The sequence below is a fragment of the Grampus griseus genome, assembly GCF_964374135.1.
Source record: "Grampus griseus genome assembly, chromosome: 9".
NCBI classification, from domain to species: domain Eukaryota; kingdom Metazoa; phylum Chordata; class Mammalia; order Artiodactyla; family Delphinidae; genus Grampus; species Grampus griseus.
The window spans coordinates 45,748,915-45,770,352 of NC_139003.1; the positions used below are offsets into that span (position 1 = coordinate 45,748,915).

Below are 21,438 nucleotides of genomic sequence, written 5' to 3' on the forward strand. Positions count from 1 at the left end.
CAAAAATAAGCTCAAAATGGATTAAAGACCTAAATGTAAGGCCAGAAACTATCAAACTCTTAGAGGAAAATATAGGCAGGACACTCTATAACATAAATCACAGCAAGATCCTTTTTGACCCACCTCCTAGAGAAATGGAAACAAAAATAAACAAATGGGACCTAATGAAACTTCAAAGCTTTTGCACAGCAAAGGAAACCATAAACAAGACCAAAAGACAACCCTCAGAATGGGAGAAAATATTTGCAAATGAAGCAACTGGCAAAGAATTAATCTCCAAAATTTATAAGCAGCTCACGCAGCTTAGTAACAAAAAAACAAACAACCCAATCCAAAAATGGGCAGAAGACCTAAACAGACATTTCTCCAAAGAAGATATACAGACTGCCAACAAACACATGAAAGAATGCTCAACATCACTAATCATTAGAGAAATGCAAATCAAAACTACAATGAGATATCATCTCACACCAGTCAGAATGGCTACCATCAAAAAATCTAGAAACAATAAATGCTGGAGAGGGTGTGGAGAAAAGGGAACCCTCTTGCACTGTTGGTGGGAATGTAATTTGATACAGCCACTGTGGAGAACAGTATGGAGGTTCCTTAAAAAACTACAAACAGAACTACCATATGACCCAGCAATCCCACTACTGGGCATATACCCTGAGAAAACCATAATTCCAAAAGAGTCATGTACCAAAATGTTCATTGCAGCTCTATTTACAATAGCCCGGAGATGGAAACAACCTAAGTGTCCATCTTCAGATGAATGGATAAAGAAGATGTGGCACATATATACAATGGAATATTACTCAGCCATAAAAAGAAACGAAATTGAGCTATTTGTAATGAGGTGGATAGACCTAGAGTCTGTCATACAGAGTGAAGTAAGTCAGAAAGAGAAAGACAAATACTGTATGCTAACACATATATATGGAATTTAAGGAAAAAAATGTCATGAAGAACCTAGGGGTAAGACAGGAATAAAGACACAGACCTACTGGAGAATGGACTTGAGGATATGGGGAGGGGGAAGGGTGAACTGTGACAAAGCGAGAGAGAGTCATGGACATATATACACTACCAAACGTAAGGTAGATAGCTAGTGGGAAGCAGCCGCATAGCACAGGGAGATGAGCTTGGTGCTTTGTGACCGCCTGGAGGGGTGGGAGGCAGGGAGACGCAAGAGGGAAGAAATATGGGAACATGTGTATATATATAACTGATTCATTTTGTTGTCAAGCAGAAACTAACACCATTGTAAAGCAATTATACTCCAATAAAGGTGTTAAAAATATAAAATAAAATAAAATATGACATCAGGAGTAAAAAATGTAGATCTTTTAGAATGTGTCTGAACTTAAATTATTATCAGTTTAAAGCAAGTATATATAATTATGGGTCAACATATATGAACTCCATGGTAATCACAAATCAAAAGCCTACAATAGATACACATAAACCAAAAAGAAAGGAACTCAAGTATACTATAAAGAAATGCATCAAACCACAATGGGAGAGACAAAAAGAAGAAATGGACAAAGAAGAACTACAAAAACAACTGGAAAACAAGGAATAAAATGACAATAAGTACATACCGATCAGTAATTACCTTAAATGTCAGTGGACTAAATGCTCCCATCAAAAGATAAGGGGTGGCTTACTGGATAAAAAAGCAAGACCCTTCAATATGCTGCCTACAAGAGACTCACTTCAGGGCAAAAGTCACATTCAGAGTGAAAGTGAGGGGATGGAAAAAAACTTCATTCACATGGAAATGACAAGATAGCAGGGGGAGCAATACTCGTATTAGACAAAATAAACTAAAACAAAGGCTAAAACAAAGACAAAGAAGGGCATTATATAATGATAAAGGAATCAATACAAGAAGAGGATATTACACTCATTAACATATACACCCAATACAGGAGCACCTAAATACATAAAGCAAATACTAAAAGACATAAAGGGAGAAACTGACAATAATACAATAGTGAGGTACTTTAACACCCTACTTACAACAATGGACAGATCATGCAGATAGAAAATCAGTAAGGCAGTAGAGGTCCTAAATGACACAGCAGACCAGTTGGACTTAATTGATATGTATAGGACACTACAGCCAAAAAAAGCAGAATACACATTCTTTTAAAGTGCCTATGGAACATTCTCTAGGATAGATCACATACTAGGTCACAAAACAAGCCTCAGCAAACTTAAGAGGATAGTAATTATATCAAGCATTTTTCCTGACCACAATAGTACGAAACTAGAAATCAACTACAGAAAGAAAAATGAGAGAACAACAAACATGTGGAGACTAAACAATATGCTACTAAAAAACCAATGGGTCAATGATGAACTCAAAGAGGAAATCAGAAAATACCTCAAGACCAACTGAAAATGAAAACACATTTTTCCAAAATCTCTGGGATGCAGCAAAAGCAGTTCTAAGAGGAAAGTTCATAGTGATACAGACCTTCCTCAGAGAATAAGAAAAATCTCAAACAACCTAACATACCACCTAAGGGAATTATAAAAAGAAGAACAAAGCCCAAAGTCAGCAGAAGGAAGGAAATAATAAAGATTGGAGAGGAAATAAAAGAGATTTAAAAAAAAAGTAGAAAAGATCAATGAAACCAAGAGCTGGTTTTTTGAAAAGAGAAACAAAATTGATAAGCCTTTAGCCAGGCTCACCAAGAAGAAAAAAGAGTGGACCCAAATAAACAAAATAAGAAATGAAAGGAGAAATAACAACTGATACCACAGAGATACAGAAAATCCTAAGAGAATACTATGAACATTTATATGCTCACAAATTGGACAATGTAGAAGAAATGGACAAATTTCTAGACACATATAGCCTACCAAGACTGAGTCAAGGAGAAACAGGCAATTTTAACAGACTGATCACTAGAAGTGAAGTGAAATTGAATCTTCAAACCAAACAAAACCAAACAAACAAAACTCTCAGCAAACAAAAGTCCAGGACCAGACAGCTTCACAAAGGAATTCTAGCAAACATATAAAGAACTTATACCTATCCTTCTTAAACTATTTCAAAAAATTGAAGAGGAGGGAACACTCCCAAATTTATTCTAGGAGGTCACTATTACCCTGATATCAAAACCAGACGACACTACAAAAAAGAAAACTACAGGCCAATATTTTTTATATAAATGCAAAAATCCTCAACAAAATATTAGCAAACTAAATCCAACAATACATAAAAAGGATCATACACCATGATAAACTAAATTTATTCCAGGACGCAAGGATGGGTCAACATACGCAAATCAATCAGTGATATACCGCATTAACGAAAGGAAAGACAAAAGAAACCACATGATCATCTCAACAGACACAGGAAAAGCACCTGACAAGATTCAACATCCATTCATGATAAAAACTCTCATCAAAGTGGGTGGGTATAGAGGGAACATATTTCAACATCATAAAGGTCATTTGTGACAAACCCACAGCCAGTATAGTACTCAATGGTGAAAAGCTGAAAGCCTTTCTGCTAAATTCAGGAACAAGACAAAGATGTCCACTCTCACCACTTTGATTTAAAATAGCATTGGAAGTCCTAGCCACATCACTCAGACAAGAAATAAAAGGTATCCAAATTGAAAGGGAAGAGGTAAAATTGTCACTATTTGCAGATGACATGATACTATATAGAAAACCCTGAAGTCTCCCCACAAAAACTTACAACTACTAAATGAATTCAGCAAGGTGGAAGTATACAAGATTAATATATAGAAATAGGCTGTATTTCTGTAACACTGATGATGAAATATTAGAAAGAGAAAAGTTTTAGAAATCCCATTTAAAATCATGTCAGAGGGCTTCCCTGGTGGCGCAGTGGTTGAGAGTCCGCCTGCCGATGCAGGGGACACGGGTTTGCGCCCCAGTCCAGGAAGATCCCACATGCCGCGGAGTGGCTGGGCCCGTGACCCATGGCCCTGAGCCTGCGCGTCCGGAGCCTGTGCTCCGCAACGGGAGAGGCCACAACAGTGAGAGGCCCGCGTACCGCAAAAAAAAAAAAAAAAAAAAATCATGTCAGAAAAATAAAATACCTAGGAATAAACTTAACCAAGGAGGTGCAAGACCTATACTCTATAGAACACCGATGATGGAAATTGAAGGTGATTCAAACAAATGGAAAGATATCCCATGCTCTTGGATTGGAAGAATAAATATTAAAATGGCCATACTGCCCAAAGCAATCTACGGATTTAATACAATACCTGTAAAAATACCCACGACATTTTTCACAGAACTAAAACAAATAATCCTAAAATTTATATGGAACCACAGTAGACCCTGAATTGCCAAAGCAATCCTGAGAAAAAAGAACAAATTTGGAGGTCTGACCCTCCTGGACTTCACACTATACTACAAAGCCACAGTAATCAAAACAGCACGGTATCAGCACAAAAACAAACAGATCAGTGGAACAGAATACAGAGCCCAGAAATAAACCCATGCACCTATGGTAAATTAATCTACAACAAAGGAGGTAAGAATATACAGTACAATGGAGAAAAGACAGTGTCTTCAACTAGTGATGCTGATAAAACTGGTCAGCTACATGTAAAACAATGAGAACATTCCCTCCCATCATATACAAAAATAAAATGGCTTAGAGACCTAAATGTAAGACTGGAAACCATAAAGTTCCTAGGAGAGAACATAGGGGGAACACTCTTTAACATCAATCATAGCAATATTTTTTCTTGGGTCAGTCTCCTAAGGCAAAAGGAATAAAAGCAAAAATAAACAAATGGGACCTAATTAAACTTAAAAGCTTTTGCACCATAAAGGAAACCATCGAAAAAATGAAAAGACAACCTACATAATGGGAGAAAACATTTGCAAATGATGCAATCAACAAGGGGTTAATGTCCAGAATATACAAACAGCTCATACAATTTAACATAAAAGAAAAAGCCCAATTAAAAAATGGGTAGAGGATCTGAATAGATATTTTACCAGAGAAGACTTACAGATGGCCAACAGGCACATGAAAAGGTGCTCAACATCGCTAATTATTAGAAAATGCAAATCAAAACCACAATGAGGTATCACTTCATGCCTGTTAGAATAGCTATCATCAAAAAGTCTACAAATAATGCTGGAAAGGATATAGAAAAAAGGGAACCCTTGTACACTGTTGGTGGGAATGTAAATTGGTGCAACCACTATGGAAAACAGTATGGAGGTTCCTTAAAAAACTAACAATAGAACTACCATATGATCTAGCAATTCCATTCCTGGGTATATATCCACAAAAAACTAAAACACCAATTTGGAAAGATACATGCACCTCGGTGTTCAAAACAGCACTATTTACAATAGCCAAGACAGGGAAGCAACCCAAGTGCCCATCGACAGATGATTGGATTAATATGTGATATACACACACACACACACACACACACACACACACACTGGAATATTACTCAGCCATAAAAAAGAATGAAATATTACAATTTACAGCAACGTGGATGGATCTAGAGAAAATTATGCTAACTGAAATAAGTCAGAAGAAGAAAAACAAATACTATATATCAGTTACATGTGGAATCTAAAAATAATACAAATGCTTGTATATGCAAAACAGAAATAGACTCACAGATATAGAAAATAAACTTGTAGTTACCAAAGGGGAGAGGGACAAATCAGGGGTATGGGATTAACAGATACAAATTACTATATATAAAATAGACAAACAAGAATATCCTGTATAGCACAGGGAATTATATCCATTATCTTGTAATAACCTATAACAGAATATTATCTGCAGAAATACTGAATCACCATGCTATACACCTGAAATTAACACAATACTATAAATCAACTACACTTCAATTTTAAAAAAGAAAAAAGTAAAAACAAGTGTTGGACAGATTCTGTTCCTTAATTTCAGGGTTGTGTGAAGCACAAGAGTGTGTTAGGAACACATAATGGGAAGGAGCATACAGTAGTCTCTCACACTTACTTGTGTTCTTTGTTTTTCTCCAACAGCTTAAACGGAAACTTGATAAAGCCAGAGGAGGCCAAAGTCTTTGAAGACGAGAAGCGGATTGTCTGTTTCTGAGGGGATTTTTTTCTGTGGGTGGATCTTGGCCATGGGGGTGACTCTGTGCAGTTGCCTGTCTTGGATGTCTGAAACATCCAGCGTCTGCCGAGGTGGAGCTTCCAGGATTCCTGCCTTCGTGGTGCAAAACGAGCTCTGTGCGGGCACTCTGATTGGCAGAGTCCCTGAGTAGCTGTTACAATTCTGCAGGAAAAGTATGAGCTGTTTTAGTGACTGTAAACATACTCTGAAGAGATGTTAATGCATGATTATTTTAATATGAAATTAGAGGAATGAGACTTTGAGCTCATAGAAACGTCTGCCCAAAGACCAGGGAGAGTGAGTCGGTCACTGCCGCATTCAATGAAGAGTTGGGGACATGGTGCAAAGTTGGTGCCATGTTTCTTGGGGAAAAGGTGCTCCACGAACAAAAGTGTTTTACCTGCAATGTTCTCTTCCTCCTCAGTACTTCCCCATGTGTTGATATTATTCCCACTTCAGAGCTGTGGATACTGAGGGGGGGGTACAGTGTGGGGATCTGACTCATCCAAGTTTCTGTAGGGACTTGGTGCCAAAGGAAGGACCCGCCATGGGCTTACGTCTTAGTCCTGGAGTCTCACCGTCTGCTGACAAAGATCGCAGGATGCCCTCCTCTTAGCCAGTCTGAGGGACAGGACGATGCCTTCGTAATGCTGAGGCTCCACTCAGGGCTTTCGTGGGTCGGGGCTGACCTTCGGAAGACTGATGCTGTGGGCAGAGGTTCTCTGTCCCAGGAAGAAGAATCAGCGCTGTCCTTCAAAAGGAATAAGGCCTGGCTTGCCCATGTGGCTCCGGCATCCAAACAGGAGCTTCTCTCTCTCTCTCTCTCTCTCTCCCTCCTGCCCTTTTGAGGAAGGGAAGTCTCTTCCTGCCCTCGAGCAGTTGTGCGAGTGACTGAGTTGGAGGCAAGGCAAGCCGCTGAGAACCCAGCAAGCACGTCAGACCCCTGCTACCATGGCGGGCACCTGGTGGATGCTAAGTGGGGGAAAGGAGGTTTCACCAGAGAACTTGTTCTTTTGCCAATTCATTTGTTAGTAAAATACTGAAAACACTCATTTTTTCTAACTGCCTGAGCCTGGGATTTTAAAAAGGGACTTGGCCTGGCAAGCACACTGTGACCCCTTCAGAGGCACTTACTGCATGGGGTGGGGCCCTGGGGTGACGTGCTACGAGGAGAGCCTGACGAGGGAAGGCAAGAGGCATCCTCAGTATGATCCTTCGCAGGCCTCTCTACCCACCAAGGGACCGAAAAAAGCAGAGGAAGCATTTGAGGCCTCTCCATTTGACCACTCGATCCACACCGGTGGCTTCTCAGAGGGAGTAACTTGAGTCCCCAGTGGCTGGGGCCAGGGTACGCTGGCATGGCCGAACCTCATCCCTCAGCACCGTGCCATGATGGGCCCTGGCAGGCCGGGTTTGACGTCCACTATCTTCCTCGGCTGTTCACTGCCGAGGGGAGGACAGAGGTGGGCCTGGACCCGCTGTGGCAAGAGGCACCGAGCTGACAGGGGCCAAGCATGAGAGGGGCAGGGGTGAGGGGGCCCTCCAGCAGTACCTTGGAGTTCTCAGAAGTCCAGCCTGACTTTATACAGCAGCCCCAGTTAGGAAGGGTACAATTCAGGAAGTTGGTCCTGAAAGTTAGGGGGAAAATCCTGTGACAGTCACTCAGCACATGGGGGCCATTCCCCTAAGGCACTGCTTTGGCGGCTCCTACCCACTCTGCCCACACCCCCAGATTAGGGTATTTGCCTAATAGCCCCTGAGGCAGCAACTCTCTACTAGAGATTCTGGGCAGCAGATATGCCCAGAAAGCACAAAGGAATGAGCACTGGTCAAGGGTGCTTCAGACTTCAGGCTTGCCGAGTGAGAGAACCACACTTCTCAGCTGACAAATTCATACTTTATTAAGCTGCTAAAACTAAACTTTTGAGAGTCTAAAATGTATCCAGAAACTACCAAATATTACTGCTTTTAGAGACTATCGAAATTAAAACTGCTGCCTCTAAGGGAAACTGAATTTGTGTGTTATTGGCTTAAATTCTAACTTGGAAATACTTTAGTCTTTTAGATGGTGAATGATAGATTTTCTATTTTTCTTATAAAAGTAAAATCAGGCTCCTAATTCACTAAAGTTCTCCATTACCCACAGGTGAGCTTCTGTGCAGAGAAGTGGAGACTTTTCCTAATTAAGAAAAAGATAACAGAAAATTTGGGGAAATAAAGGAATTCCACAAACTTAAGATATGACTCTTTCTTTCCACAGGAACTGAGTTGATTTAGGGAGAGAAACTATAGCTCCTGTATTTCAGAACTACATTTATGGCTTGTCCTTGCTGATTTGGAACTTATTAAAATAAGCCATGTCAAATCACTGTGGGGCTTTGGGTCACATTTTAAGACTGTCAGAATCTCAATTTCCTCCTTGAAAAATAGGAATCCCAGAGTACTGACTCCCAGGGTTGTTGTGAGGATTAAATGAGCTGAAGCATGGAAAGCAGTTAGCACAATGCCCAGTGCAGGGTCAGTGCTCAATATACAATATCATTAAACCAACGTTTCTCATTTCTGCTCACAATGGCACCCCCAGGTGTCCTCTTTACACTCTTAGGCTTAGGGAACTTCCCAACAAGGTCAAATATGGGACTGGAAGTTCTCAAAGTCAAGTCTAAAAACATTCAACATCAAGCTTCCTGCAATATCCTGGCTCCGTCAGTGAAAAGCGTAGCTGTTAGTTGTCATCATTCTTACCAAAGAGCCCTACCATTTGTCACTCACTGAACAGAGGGAGGCACATCCAGGTCTTCACTGCACAGTAAGAGCAGAGCAGGAGCCGGCACCACTGCACAAAGCCAGGCTCTCCAGCCTTTGCCAGGTGTCCCTTTCAGCTGCCCAACTGGGAAGGAGCATTTGGCTCACTGGTGTTTTCATCCACTTCCAGGTGTTACACACATCTATTTCCAGTAACAATTGCTCACTTACAGGAAAAAAAAAATCCTTGCTCTGGAGCTGAAAGGCAGAACCATGACCATTATCCCAGGTCCATAGAGAGGAATTTTAATGAAAGTGGAATTAGCTGGTAAGGAGGACAAAGCTCATGTTACCACACAGATGGGCTGGCAGCAGAGCTGCAGGGCCCAGGGGCCATCCCAGCGTGATTCTCACTTAAAACTGAATTAACTGCACCCAAGACCAGCTTAAAACTTTTAGAAGCACTAAGTACTGAAAAGATTACAGGCCCCCGATGATCTGTAATGAAAAAAAAAAAAAAGATTTTAAACAATAGTAAATTATAAAATAAGTTCAAGGATGTTAAGTAAGTTTCTGATTTTCCCCAAGACTACTCAGGTGCTTTTTTGGGCAAATAACAAATATCGAAATAACTTGAATTTTTTTCCTTGACTTTTTCTGTCACATTTGTGTTGCAAAAGCAGTATCACAATGTTAAAGGAAAAGATTCAAATAACGCTTATAATAACACAATGCTAACACAGCTACTTATTTTTGCATGCTATTTTTCCATATTTTGCCTACTCGGAGACTTTTTTGTTGTGGTAAAATACACATAATATACAATTTACCATCTTAATCATTTTTAAGTGTACATTTCAGTGGTATAAACACATCCATATGTTGTGTAACCATCACCAACGCCAATCTCCAGAATTACTCTTCTTGTAAAACCAAAATTCTATACTCATTAAACAATAATTCCCCATTTCCCCATCCCCCAAGCCCTTGGCAACCACCCTTGTACTTACTTTCTCTATGATTCTGACTATCCCAGGTCCCTCATATAAGTGAAGCCATACAGTGTTTGTCTTCTTATGACTGGCTTATTTCACTTAGCATGATGTCCTCAAAGTTCATCCATGTCAGAATTTCTTTTTTAAGGTTGACTATTTTGACATCTTTTTACATAGTTATAATCACAGTGTACACCTGCAATTTCTTTCAATCATTTTCCCACATTGTTAACCTTTATAATTATCATTTGTATTCTATTGGTTTGATAATCTGCTCAATTATGTTCCAAGTGTTAGATGGACATTCAGGTTTCCAGACTGGCTGTGGTGGTTGTGGTGATTCTTACAGACATTTCTATGGAAGTAGAAAGTTCTTTAGGATTATTTCTTTGCAGCGGGATTAGCAAGTCAAAGATTCTTGCTATGAATTTTTTTTTTTTTCCAATCTACGTGAACCCGTCAAGTATAGGAGTCTAATAAATGGTTTGGAAGCAGGTGGAAGTTACAGAACAATGTCATGTCTTCTTTGAATACGAATGAGACTCCCTGCCCTGGACCGTTCACCCTAGATGGTACCCAGGCACTGCCCACACACATAGATGTGTTACAGCCACAGGCAGGCGCTGGTAATAACTACAGCTGCAGGGAATAATGAGTAACCCATAAATCAGCATGTTTTCAAGTGGCACTGTGAAGATAGTCACTTATAACTGGGTAGGTGTATCTTCAAAATCAGTCTTCCTTGATTTTAAGCACTTGTATGTGTGCGTGTGTCTTTGCCTAAACAAACCCAGTCTGACTGAACCCATTAGCACTGTGTCAAATGGAAACTGATTCTTCCCAACAACCCTGTCCAGTAGGGATTACTTCCCGAGTGAGGAAACTGAGAACTAGTGAGTGTGGATATGTATCTTGTTTTACTAATGAGGATGCCTATAAAAATGGGGGTGGTGGTGGTGAAGTAACACCCTTTAGGAAAGGGATTTTGGCAAATGCAGAAGGTTGGACCTGGTAATATCTAAGATTTTGAGCTCACTTAGTTCACCCCTCTTACTCTGCCAGCGCAGACACTGGCGTCAGAGAGCAAAGCGACTTGCCCAAGGCCACATGCTGTATTATCACTACGGCAAGAACCCGAACACAGGCCTTCTGCTGGCTTTATTTTCCCTCTGTTCTGATAGTTTGTGACCTTCAGTTCATTCTCCAACTGACCTTTTTTCTGCCAAGCCTCTTAAACCTGATCCCAATTCACTAGGGCAAGTTAAACAAAATGAACTCTCCCCCCAAGGACACAGGTGGGGTCTCTTTAGTGCCCCTTTGGGAAGCCTGGTCTCTTCTGTATTAATGGTGCTAAAATTTACAGACTCTGGAATCACGTTTACAAGCCTCACTGACAGAGTCACAAGGCTAGGATCACCCTGGAAAATGTCAGGTGACACAAGAATCTGAATTTTCAGAGCCCACGTATCTTCTACCCCCAACCATGGGACTGGACTAAAGGAAGTAGGTGCATTCTGGAGAGCTCGAGAAGGTCGTATTGGGATTATTTTCATCACAAGAGAGCAGCACGTATCCAGCAGTTAGTCCATTATGTAAGTGGCCTAAAGGATTCAACTGCTTAGGAGGCCTGATGACTGACCCAATGTTCTACTTACATAAAAATCCAAAGTACATGGTGTTAAGAGCAACTTCATTGTAAGCCCATTCATCCATGACTTCAAAGACAGTGTTAAGTTAGGGAGAGTTGGCCCCAAGGCATATAAACAGCAGAGTTACAGCAAGCTCTGTGGGTACTGAAGATCTGGGTTCAAATTCCAGTGGTACCAGAAGTTGTGTGACCTTGGACAAGTGACTTGGCTTTCCTGTGCCTGAGCTTACCATCTGTAATAATAGTGCACCCTTTGCAGGGCTGTTTGGTTATGAGAAGTAATTAATATATGTAAAGCACTTAAAACAGTGCCTGACATGTAGCAGAGCTCCAGAAGTAGCAACGTTGGTTATTTAATCAGACCTTTCCCTTCTAGCATGACCTTAATGAGCATCAGGGATAGGGCAAAAGAGGAGACTGTGCTAGGCCATCCTTCCCACACTTAGGAGCCCCTCTGAAACAACACTGCCATTTTCGAACTCATAGCAAAGTCTAGACTTATATGCTGCTGAGAGACCAGAAGCCATTTCCAAGGCCAAATACCTGTGGGGTAAGAACTAACCATTCCCTATACCTGATATTGTCTTCATTTTTATTTTGTTAAGGACCTGCATGTCCAGGTCCTATTCAGAAGCAGGGATTAGGAAAGCTAAAAGTCTACTTGCATTTTAATCTGATTTCACAGATGTTAAGAGTGTACTATCTGGCTTTCCACACTAAAATTGTATGGCTGAAGGTCACTTCTTTCTTTGATGTCAGCATGTGGTTCTGTGTCTAGCATTCTTTTCATTCAACATTGCTACTGATCCCCCTGCCTGCAGCAGAAATGAATAATGGGAGTCTTGAGAGGTAGCAGGAGAGAAGAGTAGGGAGGAGGTAGCTAAGAACAGAACACAGCAAAACAAATCGGGAGGGTGGAAGGTGGGTGGTTTAACTACTGGAATCCGAACTCCCACCCAATTCATACTGTCCTATTGCCGTGTCCAGGAACTGGCTGCGTGTGTCTGGGGCCATCAGCCTGGCCTCCTGGGCACTGAATCTGTATGGGGCCAGAAGCTCATCACCTACTGAGCAGCTCTGGGGGACGGCCCAGCCGCCCACCGCTGCTTTTAGATCTCCCAGTGGATACTCACTAGACAACATGTGAGATCTTTTTCCTTCTGCTGAGTCAACACACATTTCCAGTTCGTCTTCCCAGGGGGACCCACTGGTGATCAACAAAATCCTTCCATTTGAATCAACAGGTCCAGTGTTTCTCAACTTTTTTTTTTGTTACCGCCCTGTAAGGAGACTTAAGACATATTTACCTAAAGCCCTTTGCCACCATGAAATTCTAATACCACAAATATACTGTATTTCTGTTTAGGTACCCTGGCCATGCAGGCCGTTTTTTGTCCCCCAAGAACCAATTTTTACCCCCTTGGGGTGATATCCCTCCTGTTGAGAGTCAAACCCTAGATAATTCTTGTCACTCTTGTCAACTCCAAGAACCCCTCTGTCACCCTAAAGGCCGTTTGCCTTTCTACACTATTATTCAGTTTCTAATTCTAGAAATCTTAATAGTTGTACATTTAATATTCTCATGCATTCTTTTCACTCTTTTTATCTGTCCTGAAAACAATTTTATCCTATGTAAAACTTTGCTTAGGTTACTTTAAAAAATGCTGTTTGTAAAAGGGGAACAGTCCATCCTTACAGGGACAGTTAAAGTCTGAAGCACTCTGGCACCAGCAGCTTCAGAGATGAACTTCTATGGTGTGTCCACAGCGACCGACAGCAGGCTTCGGGCAGATCTTGAGGCTGAGCAAGCGTGCCTTTGCTGTTATCCCACTTCTCTCTCTCACTTCCTGGTTCCCCCACCTGCACACCCTCTCTAAGAAACCCAGGAATATCCAGAATTCCCCCTTCGAAAGAGAACCCAGGCCTCTGCCCACCACAGGCTGCCGACCTCCCACTTCAGCCCTCCCCACGCACCACCGCTACACTCAGCTAAATATTAGAACATTACGCCAACTCAACTAATTCAGAATAAAATGGAATTAATAGGATTACCTCTGTCAGATGGTTTACATTTCAGAAGAGAAGCTGGCTGATCAAAATACTCTCCAATTAGACACATAAACCCAGAGAAACCTCAGATCAAATTAATGTTCGCGTTCTCTCAGCTGTCTCCCTCACAATCCCAGAACCTGGTTGGCTCTTCTGAAAGGTCTTATCCCTGCAATGTTTTGGCAGAGCTGAGAAAGTCCATCCGTCCATCCAGCCATCTCACAAATAAATACTGAACACCTACTTCATGCCAGGCACTGTGGGGCTGCTAGGAATACGATGGTTAGTGTCAAGTCTGGGACTGTATTTTAGTCCACTCACAAGTTATTTAATAAGTCAGACACTGTTTCATGGATGCTAGCATGAGACCTGAGACTCCTGGGTCAGAGACACAGTACTTTATTATTCACAGAACAACAAACAGCCAATGGTGAATAAAGAGGTTTCAATAAGGAGATTACAGTCGAACTGCTGAATGTTTTTGTAAGTCAAAGTAATAACGTTAGTCCTAAAAAATGCCCGAGGATTTAGTGACATACAGTTTATGGGTCACCTTAGTAACAGCTGTTTTGTTAAACTGACAGCAGGGAAGCCACTGGAGTGGGCTGAGAAGTAACTGGAAAATGAGAATCTCTTTCAAGAAGTATCATGTGAAGCAGAAAAGATAAGACAGTAGCTCAAAGGGGAGATGGAATCTAGGGAGGGTTCCCTCGTCCAACTTAAGATGAGAAGGAGTTAAATGTTCATGGAAAAGACGTAATTGGGAGGGAGAGGTGAGTACAGAAGAGAGAAGGAGTAAATGAGAATGCAAGGTTCCTCAGAAGATGAGGAGGCTGGGATCTCCAGCACAGGTGAGAGGCTGACCTTCGTACAGGAAGAAGGGCTGTGCCATTTCAAGAGTGAGAAAGGAGAAGACAGTGCAGACTAGATGGGCCTGTGAGGTTAAGGGTAAGGTGTTGATGCCACTACCAACGTCCAGGGTTAATGCAAGGTTTTACTGTTAAATAATTATCTTTTCAGGGGGAAATCAGAAAGCAAAAACAGAGTAGAACATATTTATTCTAAACGTGGAAACGTTTTTCAGGAGGATTTTTGCCCACTTCAATTCCTTTTGTGTTCAGGGAAAAAAAAAAAAAAAAAAAGGTATTAAGTAAGAAGCATTTGCAGTCTTCTCCCAACTCCCTCTCCTCAGGAGGAAGGCTCCAGGGCCTATCACCACTGAACAGAAGGAAAGACGTGAGGGACACCAAGAGATTATTATTATCATTATGGCAAATTCCTACAGAGGCTGACAATATACCAGACCCTCTTCTAATCATTTATAGATACTCATTGTTTCTTTACTCCTTACGATAACCACAGGAGGAAACTGAGCTACAGAGAGTTTAAAGTAACTTGCCCAAGGTCGCACAATAAGTGAGATGGCAGATACTCTAACAGACAGTCCGGCTCCAGAGTTTGTATGTTTAACCACTTACACTAAGCTGCGGCTATTAACACGTACATAATAAAGAGATAACCTGTAGATGAGGAGAGACAAGGGGCCCTGCAAGGGAGAGATATGAGAGACAATTTGGGGGAGATAACAGAGGGAGGAAGAAGAAATGAAAAGAAAAATGAGACACTGAGAGAACTGGGGAAAGTATTTCCATCCTCCCTCCAAGTTTTATTACGAAAGATTTCAAACCTACAGAAAACTTGACATAATACAATGAACATTCATATCCTACATATATTAACAAGTATTAACATGGCACCATATTTAACGTTCTATATTTTCCACATATTTTTTCTTTTTGTATAGCATTTGAAAGTTGCTATACAACTTTCAAATGAGACTTTATCTCAATATTTTAGCATGCATCTCCTAAGAAAATAGGCAATCTCCTACAAACCTAAGTTTATAATGTATTTGTAAATATTTCATTCTCATATATAGGTCTGAAGAGTAGTTAAAAATAAAATTGTCAATTATACCTCAAGAAAGATGAAATTTAAAAAGAAAATCAGTATGACCTCTTATAACCTGGGTTAGGCTCTGAACTAAGGGCTTTTTTAGATACTTTATCTCATTTAATCCTCACAACAGCCCTATGAGTTAGGTTGTGGTAATTATTCCCATTTTATAGGTGAAGAAACTGAGGTACCGAGTAGTTAACTTGCCCAGGGTCACACAACAAGCAGAAATGACAGGATGTGAACCTGCACATTCTGGCTCCAGAACTCAGGCCTTTAACCACCATATCAATAGCATTGTGGAGGTAAGGCACTGCAGAGTACTTTGCCCTGAGCAGTGGAGGAAAGCATTCTGCCCTTACAGGTGGTTAAATGTGGCCTAATAAAGGAAAAGTTAAGGAAAGTGAAGAAGTACTGAACTTAGAACTTAATCATTTTCTTACAAGTTACTCTAAATAAGGGTGAAACTAACCCTTTAAAGACTGTTTTAAAGTATGGATTTGGCTACAAATCCATAGGATCTTGATAAATTGGATTCATTAAACCTCAGGTAAATTTAGGCCATAAGCTACAACATCTCTGTTATAGTGCCAATGCTATGAATTTATCATGTATTGGTAAATATTTCACTTCTTATATATAAACCTGAAATGTAATTTTAAAACAAAATCAATATAATTTTTATTAAAACCAACCCCGATATTACAACTTGATTCAAGGGTTATGAAAACAGCCTTAAAGCTGCACTCTAGGGCTTCCCTGGTGGCACAGTGGTTAAGAATCCGCCTGACAATGCAGGGGACATGGGTTCGAGCCCTGGCCCGGGAAGATCTCACTTGCCGCGGAGCAACTAAGCCTGTGCGCCACAACTACTGAAGCCCGCGTGCCTAGAGCCCGTGCTCCTCAACAAGAGAAGCCACAGCAATGAGAAGTCCTTGCACCGCAACTTAGAGTAGCCTCCCACTCGTCGCAACTAGAGAAAGCCCGCGCACAGCAACGAAGACCCAGCACAGCCAAAAATTAATAGAAAAAAAACCAAAAAAAGCTGCACTCTATTGTCAAATATGCGACTGAGCTGTTGTACATATGTGAACGATTTGCCTAATTTGTGCATTAGTACTGTTAGTATATATGGGAGAGTGCTGCAGTAAATGCTCCTTAATAAATTACATTTCCCTCTACCTCTGTGACTTGCATTGGATAATGGTACACTGGCAAACACACGCAAGCAGAAGCCTGAAAAGTACTTGCAGATCGGGGCTTGCCCGCTCTTGCTGCAGAGAACACTTCCACTACCACGTGAATAACCCCAGGCAAACCTGCTGGAGACACGTGGTCCAGCCAGCAGCCATTCTTATCTCCAGGCATGTGAGGCAGGCAATGCTAGACCAGTCAGCCTCCAGCTGACCCACCTGCTGATTGTAGTTGCATGAACAAGTATAGGCAAGAGCCTAAGTTTCTGATTCACAGAATCATGAGTTAAGACTGTGGTTTTAAGCCACTAAAATTTTGAGGTGTTTGTTACCCAGGAAAGCATAATTGAAATAGTACATAAAAATTAAGGAAGGCTAACTACTGTAATAAATAGACCCCTAAATACATAATGGCTTAAATACAACAGAAGTTTATCTCCTGCTCATATAAATAGTTCAAGGAGATTTGAGATTGGTGGCAGGGGCCTCTGTCAGGGACCCAGGCTGTCGGTTTTTGCCATCGTCAACATGTGGCTTCCAAGGTCACTTTAGGCACCATAAACTAAATAGCAGAAGCAGAGCATAGAGGACAGCAAATGGGAAATTTTATTGGGCTTGGCCAAGAAATAGGGCATAACTCTTCTGTTCACCTTTTATAGGTAGAACTCAACCATGTGGCCAAGCCTAACTGCAGTGAAGGAGCCTAGTCATGTGCCTAGCAATAGGAGAAAACGGTTTGATGAACAACTCACAGCTTGATGCTATAGAACTGTATTGGATTTTTAGGAAACAAAAATCATGCCTGTCAGGTCCAGCATGGCAGAGTGGGAAAACAGACTAAGGAGTAGAAAGATCTGGGTAGGATTTTGGTTCTTATTAACTGTGTAACCTGAGCAAATGACCTAATCCATGTAAATTCTTATTTCTTCCTCTACAAAATAGGGAAATTACCGTCCTCAGTGGGTTGTTGTGAGGTTTAAATGTCAAGTATTTGGTAGAGTGTCTGGCACGTGATAGGCATTCAATAAATGGGAGCTGATGGCATTATTATTATAACTAAATTGAGTAGTGTGAGAAATCAAAGAATATGGAGAGAAATAAAGAGCAACATTAAGGTATCTACATAGCAGGAGGACTGTCGTGACAGTTCCAAGTGTAAATCATGAAAGTCTAACAAATCAGTCTTATCACAAAAGGAGGGGATTTATTAGAAGGACAGAAAGACCGGGTGTAGCTCTCAACGTCAGACAGACCTGCTGAACTGGAACCTCTTCCAGGACTTTGGAAACTAAAACTTCCTTTTTCATGTTATGTAACTTTGCTTCATGCTCCTCGATTACAAATACACCTTTTGCATGTTTCAACAGCCTCCAGAATTGCTTATTTTTAAATGTGTGATAATGTTATTGTGGTTATAAAGAGTCTCTATCTTTTACACATACATATTGAGTACTTAACAGATGAAACTGTATCAAGGTTTTGCTTTAAAATAATGCATTTAAAATACATTTGGGGAAGGAAGGTGGAGAACATACATTGCAGGATTGGCCTTGGGCTGATAATTGCTAAAGTTAGGGGATGGGTACATGGGAGTTCACTATTGTATTCTCATTACTTTTGTATACATTTGAAAATTTCCACTAAACAAACAAATGAGGGAAAACAAAAGCCCAAGACCGATCTCATCTTGGCCTAGAGATTCAAGAAGAAAGAGGGATGGACTTGATTGGCCCACCTTACTGTTTTACCTGTGATTTTCTGCTTTGGTGAAAACTTTATCTAAAAGGGAAGCACTGCTATGCTATGCATTATCATCTACCTGGCTACAGTCTTTCTGGATTTTGAGGGATATGGCTAAAATGATGTATAGAAATCAAGACTTGATAGGCCTAGGTGAACTCAATTACAACCTCTCCTAGGCCTACTGATTGCTAGAACACTTCCCCATTCTCCTCACATCCTATCACCTTAAGAAAAGCAGACAGGGCTTTCCTGGTGGCGCAGTGGTTGAGAGTCCACCTGCCGATGCAGGGGACACAGGTTCGTGCCCCGGTCCGGGAGGATCCCACATGCCGCGGAGCGGCTGGGCCCGTGAGCCATGGCCGCTGAGCCTGCGCGTCCGGAGCCTGTGCTCCGCAGCGGGAGAGGCCACAACAGTGAGAGGCCTACGTACCGCAAAAAACAAAAACAAAACAAAATTTAAAAAGAGAAAAGCAGACAGCTATTTTGGCAGTGCTTTCCTCAAGCACCATCATGTTTAATGGAGTCTCAGGAGAGAACAGGTTGGAGAAAAAAGCATGAGAACCACAAAAATTATGGATCTACTTTCTAGTGATGGAAACAATAAGCTTTCAGAATAGTCACATTGTGTATTGAGGGCATCGAATCGAATCAGAATATCCAGCACATAAAAGATCCTCTGGTCAGCAGCACAAAACAAAAGGAGAAAGCCTGAGAACTAGTTACTATTTCTTTCTCATAAGATGTATTTTCTGAAGGAAAAAAAAAAATCACTTTCTCTTTATGACACCCAAGGTGTGCATAGGTTTTGTAATCATGTTCTAGGAAGTGGTTGATCTCATCTGTTACAATGATCACATAAAAAATAAGGACCGGGGGGAAAGATATTGATAACTTTAGAGAAAAAGTCTAGGGATACAGGGAGCAAGAGTTTGTTGGCCACAGTCTAGTACTTGGTCCAAAAGGAAAGAGTGTATTTGGACTATTAAAAAGTTGTATTTTTACAGTTAAAATCTTTGCTAATTAGTCTCAAAATCATGTTTTATATCCAAATCAGATTCTTAATTTTCACAAATGTGGCAGATTGTCTTTCCTAAAGATGGATACAACAATATATCCCATTCCACGTGCCTTTTTTTTTTTTTGGACTGTGTAACATTGATGTTTCTTCTATTGGGTGGTGGGGTCTACACCTTCTACCTGTGAACCTAGGAAGACCTCTGTGTCCTCCTCGACCAAGAATGTACAGTGGAAGTGACTCTACGTGACTTTGAGACAAGGTCACAAGAAACTCATGCACTCCTTTCTGCCTTGCTCTCTTGAGACAACTGCCCTTGGAACCAAGCCACCACACTGTGAGGAAGCCAAGCAGCTACATGGACATGCTATGTGTAGGTGCTCCGGCAAACAGCCCCAGCAAACAGTCAACATCAACCACCAGATGTGACTGAGCACTCAGTTGACTCCAGCCCCAACCAGCTGAGAAGCTCCCAGCACTAGCTAATACTGCATGGAGCAGAGATGAGCTGTCTCTGACAATCCTAGTCCAAACTGCAGATCTGTGAGTAAAATGACTGTCATTATCTTAAGCCACTAAGGGGTGCTTTATAACTGGAAGAATAAATATGACAAATTAAGTTAGTAAAGCTTTTGACGTTTTGTACTTGGTGAAATGATAAGAAAATGTCAAATGAATATGAATAAAATGTAATATTTTGAAGCAATCAGGAGATATAAATTAGATTTTTATGTAGCAGCACAGATCTCAAAAACACAGTAAAAAGTTAATAATCATTAATTTTCAATAATAATCATTGAATGATATACAATGAACATTTATTTACATTTTAAGAATGCACTCAAAGCAATCCTATGCATCTTTCAAAGATTCATAAAAATCTATAGAATCTAAATATATGGAGGGTGGATCTGAAGGACACACATTAAATAATAAGGTGTATGTCTTATGGGAGTGGGAATGGGGATAAAGAGAGAAAATATTGTTTTAAAAGAAGAAGAACAACAACAAAAAGAATGTTATGTAATTACTAAACTTAATTCACATTTCCTTCTGTCACACAGCTAAAATCTACTTCCCAGCCTCTTAGGTGTAGCCACATGACTGTGTCCTAACCAATGGAATGTAGGCAGAAGTGATAAATGCTGTCTCCAGGCCAGGCCCCTAGAAAAGGAAAAAGAGCCTTGGCTACTAATAGAAAGGCTAAACAGTCCCATCTAAATATAAACAATGGTCACAATATGTCAACAATGATCAGAAAAGGCAGCTCTGTGAACACAGTGGACTGAGACAGAGCACAAACACTCAGTGAACATGTCTCAAACAAGAGACAGACAAAGCCACAAAAGTAATTATATACCTCCTGCTTCTGACATGACTTTTTTTTTTTTTTTGCCAACAGTAACTCTAGCTCTGCTTTAAGTGTACTGCCTCCCTAGATAAAATTACCAAGGTACACAATCACTGAATAGCCCCAAGCTCCTGACAGCACCCAAATCACTACCAGCCTCCACTTTTATTAACCCTTCTTTGAATCACAAGTCCAAAACCTCTTAAAAGGATGCCCCTCAGGTCCTCACCTAGCTAAAAAAACCTCACTTTGACCTCAGTTCTGTTCATGGTGGACTCTGGCTGGTGAGCTTTGACAACAGTGGATCTTCCTGAGATCTGGCTTAGACCCTTCCCTGACACAAACCATGCTTGACTTAGAAATAGTGTAGAAATCTCAAACTCCTTGAATCTCCAGTCTCAAGGCCGTCCTTGCCAAGACAACTGCAGCTGAATGTGAGTTCCAAATAATTTGCTGAGCCCTTCAATGTTAGCCTTTTATTTGGTTCTTGGGACTTTGGAATTCTGATCTTGTACTGATCCTTGGTAAAATTCGGCTGCTAAGCATTTAACTCAGCATTCCTATTATCTGCCCAGTTGTCCACTTTTTTTTTTTTTTTGGAGGATAAAGAAAG

At 40.9% G+C, this 21,438-nt stretch overlaps 1 protein-coding gene across 1 annotated transcript in view; it reads left to right on the forward strand.

The window, feature by feature from the left end:
* The window catches only part of NOD1 (nucleotide binding oligomerization domain containing 1), a 93,390-nt gene extending 84,853 nt beyond the window's left edge, over nucleotides 1-8,537 (forward strand). Inside the window, exon 12 of the mRNA XM_082662126.1 lies at nucleotides 6,037-8,537. Within this exon, the coding sequence (XP_082518252.1) occupies nucleotides 6,037-6,109 (73 nt within the window). The 3' untranslated portion in view covers nucleotides 6,110-8,537. The remainder of the gene's footprint in view (nucleotides 1-6,036) is intronic.
* Nucleotides 8,538-21,438: the final 12,901 nt, after the last annotated feature.